At 34.9% G+C, this 4,060-nt stretch overlaps 1 protein-coding gene across 1 annotated transcript; it reads left to right on the top strand.

Moving 5' to 3' along the window:
• Positions 1–391: 391 nt before the first annotated feature.
• LOC145819098 (F-box protein FBW2-like) lies at positions 392–4,060 on the top strand. Its single transcript, XM_082913075.1, has 2 exons — positions 392–726; positions 3,523–4,060. The coding sequence occupies exons 1-2, from the start codon at positions 392–394 to the stop codon at positions 4,058–4,060; spliced, it is 873 nt and encodes a 290-aa protein (XP_082769201.1).

The following is a 4,060-nucleotide window of genomic DNA, read 5'->3' as shown; positions in this document are numbered from 1 at the left end:
TATGTTATAAAATTAATTTTGACAAACAATATTTATGATGAAAATATAAATTGGGAAAAAAAATATTACTAAAAAACAATTTTACGAAAAATATTTTTTATTAAGTCAAAATTAATTACACGTTAAGTAAAATCAGCTTTTGTAAAATCAATTTTTTGTAGGAAAATTTTATTAATTTTTTATTCCCAAAAAAACAGCTTTGTAAAACCGTTATACTCTATAAAGAGAATAAAATGATAAATACACCCTAAAGTGGAACTAAATTTTGAGAATGCCATATGTAGCGGAATTGAAAAAAGGAAAAAAGGAAAAAAAAAAAAAAAAGCTTTCCTACTAAAAGGAAAACCACCCCTTCAAATGGTCTGTCTGGCTTCGTTTGATATCTAGAGAGATGAGTAGTAACAAGAAGAAGGTGGGATGTGGAGGTGGAGAGGAGGGGAGATGGGAGGGGCTGAACCCAGAAGTGCTGGCTCAGATATTCGTGAGGATAGAGGCAGAGGAGAGGGTGAAGACGGTGGGGCTGGTGTGCAGGTCCTGGTTGGAGGCTGTGGCTGGCCCCTACTGCTGGACCGACATCGACATCGAGCAGTGGTGCCGCAGGTCTAACCGCCCCCTTCACCTCGTCGACTCCGCTGTCAGGAAGCTCGTCCGTCGCAGCAAATGCACCTTCACTCGCGTCTCAGCTTGCAAGCTCGGCGACTCTGCCTTCTCCTTCATCGCCAACTGGTATGTATACATATACACACTCACTCGCAAACCCACTTTCATTTTGTTTTAACATAATAATATGAGCATTTAAGCAACAACGCGTTGCTTTTTATACAAGAAAAGAGATGAATGTGAGTTTGATTTATTTTTTTTTTAAATTTTTTTTGTGGGTGGGGGATGGTGATGCGTTTGCTGCTTTGATTGTTTTAATGTTAGAGGAGTTGCCCCCAATCTGGTTGATTTGCCCTGTATTCTCCGTTCATTATTTAGAAATCAAAATTTGATATAATAGATTCAATGTGCCATCTTTTGTATTACTCGTGAAAAAATCAAAATAAAACATTAAAAAAAGAAAAAAAAAAAAAAGGTAAATTACACTTACACCCCTGAAATTTGAGTTTAATACATATCAACTCTGACATTTGGAAAATTACACGGACTCTCTGTTATTGTAATTATTTAGACAAAATGAAAATATTAAACCCATGCACTCTCTCTTTTCTTTATTTGTTTTACTTGCTCTGTTTTTTTCTTCCCTTTCCTTTGCTTAATTTTTTTGTTTTCAATGTAATTTCTTCTATTTTTCTACCAAGAGTTGTTGTTTTTTATATAAACAAAGGGGTTTGCAAAATGAGACTATTAACTGCAGGGATAGGAATGTAATTTTCAAAACGTTCAGGGGTGAGATGTAATTGGACCAAATTTCAGGAAGTGTCAATCTAATTTACCCACAAAAAAAAAAAAAAAAAAGGATCGAAAAAGCCCTTGTTACGTATGTGTGATTTTGTTTTTGCTTTTCTTTGACATATACACTGATTTTTTTGCTTAGTTTGGTTTGTGAGATATAATTGTTTCTATAGTGAGAAACAAGTATGAAAGGCCATTGGCAATTTTCTTACGATTGTTGTGTGGCCCTGAGAATCTTAGTTCATTATCGAATCTTAAACCTTTTTGTTATCTAAGTTTATGTATAATGGAATGTGTTTGGAGTTCGCTTTGCTGTGTTAATTAGTAACGGTACAATTATGTTGGTTTGGATGCTCGCTTTGACAATGGAATGATCACTACTCACGAATAAACAAATAGTTTGATGGGAAAAAACCAAGTCCGGAAAGTGATGATGAAAGTACATTAGACCAGTTCCAATTAAGTGTTCGTTTTTTATTGGTCTGAGGATCTTATGTTGCTTCAATTCATGTACCTTGTTTTGATTGAAATGTAGGAATATGAATTATGTTGCTTCAATTCATGTACCTTGGTCTGAGGATCGTATGTTTGTTATGTTTCTCTCCATTTATTTTGGGATTTTTCCAGTTGATACATCTAATTAATCTATACATACACATGGACAAACACATTTTATTTTCAAAGAGAAGATAATTTTAGGTTTGATTTGATGACAGTTTTGGATCTGCATTTGTTGGGATCTATGTGAAATCAAACAACCTATATATTTTGTTATTGGCTTGACTTAGAACTTATACATTTTGGTATTTTCAATAAGCCGCCATGTGTGTGCATGCACAACTTTCACACTTGCTTGTTGTCTGTTTGTGTGTTTTCTTGATACTTCTATTATTTACATTTACTGAGATTTCTCTTCCAATTTGGGGCTGTTGATTTTTCTGTAAAAAATTAAAAAATTAAAAGAAAAATCTCTTATAAGCAAAGTTTTCTTTTGGTCTGGTTAGAAAAAAGGAAAGAACCATCTTTGTTTCAACGTTTCCTTTGCTGGTAGAAAAAAAAGCTTCATAATCATGTATGCATGTATATTTTGATAATAAGAAACAAAGTGGAGGATGTGATGAATGAATTTTAAACCAGTTCCAGCTACATGTTCATTTATGTCTGGCCTGAGAATTTCGTGCTGTATGAACATTGTTTTGATCGTAATAAAGAAATATGCATTCAAGAAAAGAAGGCAGTCCAGTTTATTTTAGTTTGTTAATTTGACGAATGTCACTCTGTTCCAATGGTAATGGTGCAGAATGGAAAGATTTTCTGTTCTTTTTTGGTTTTAATGTTATTTTTTTTATAAACATATGAATATGCCGCTCATTTCTATACATAAGTTTTGGTGGGGACTGAGAGAAAATTCAAGTAGCCTTGGAGAATCTTTCAAACCTTTTATAAATATGAATTCGTACGCGACTTATGACACTCCAGTTTATATACCTATTTTACATTCTAGTATTACATGCGATGCTTGAGAGTTAGATTGGCTGATTCATTTCTACTCAATTCGAATGAGTTGGTTTTCTTTTATTATGATGATACCATTGTGGTTCACAATCCATTTCACCCAAAATATGTAGCATAGCTCGAGTTACTTCCTTCAGTTGCAGGAGCTCTTTGGCATTAAACTAACCAGATATAACCAGTTAATTTTTAAAGCAGTGTTCAGTGGCAGTGCCCTATTGTCTTCAGTGATTTTTGCATTTATAACTATGACAAAATAAAGAAGTAAAACACATAACCAAGCCTCCGTGTGCATGGTTCTTTTCTTTTTCTTTTTCCATTACATGTATAATTGACATCATTGCATATACAGGCTGTTAAATATTTTGGGATAAAATAGGACAATGAGTTCTTGATCTTTGAAGATCAATATTCTTATTTGCTTTCTGAAAATGCTCCAAGGGAAATTATTACGTCAAAAACTATCACAAAGTTGATGTTCTTGTGACATCCATGTGCTTAACATTGTTATTCCATGAGTTAATGTGTTGACAATTGCCATCCTCACATGTTTGGTGATACAACAATATATCAAACCGACGTGATATTTTTTTTCCCTTTTCCTTGAACTTGTAGCGCGAGATATCTCAAGGTCCTGCAAATTCCTATGAGCGAGGTCACTGATAAGATGGTTGAGAAGCATGCAGGGTCACTTGTGAATATCACTGTCTTGGACATTAGCTATTGTTTGAAGATCACATGCAAAGGCCTTACATATTTTGGAAAGAAATGCAAGTCCCTCATTCACTTGAAACGGAACATGCCCCCACCAGAATGGGAAAATCCCACACAAGTGGTGACTTTTAAGATTGATGATTCCGAGGCAATGATCATAGCTGATTCGATGACAGGCCTCTGTCATCTTCAACTTGGTTTTGGGCGTTTTGGTGACCATGGGCTTGATGCTATCCTTACCAAGTGCAAGGAACTTACCCATCTTGACATTCAAGGTTGTTGGAATGTGGAGATGGAGGGTGAACTTAAAGACAAGTGTGAGCGACTTGCAGTGTTCAACGGCCCTTGGCTTTATGATTATGAGTATGAAGGAATTTTAGAAACTGATGGCAGTGGAGCTGATACTAGTGATCAATCATCTTCCTCAGACTCAGATTAG

This window comes from Camellia sinensis, chromosome 2 (assembly GCF_055761805.1).
Source record: "Camellia sinensis isolate YWXY chromosome 2, ASM5576180v1, whole genome shotgun sequence".
Lineage (NCBI taxonomy): Eukaryota > Viridiplantae > Streptophyta > Magnoliopsida > Ericales > Theaceae > Camellia > Camellia sinensis.
The sequence above is the reverse complement of the archived record's forward strand: the minus strand, read 5'-3'. Positions and strand labels throughout refer to the sequence as shown.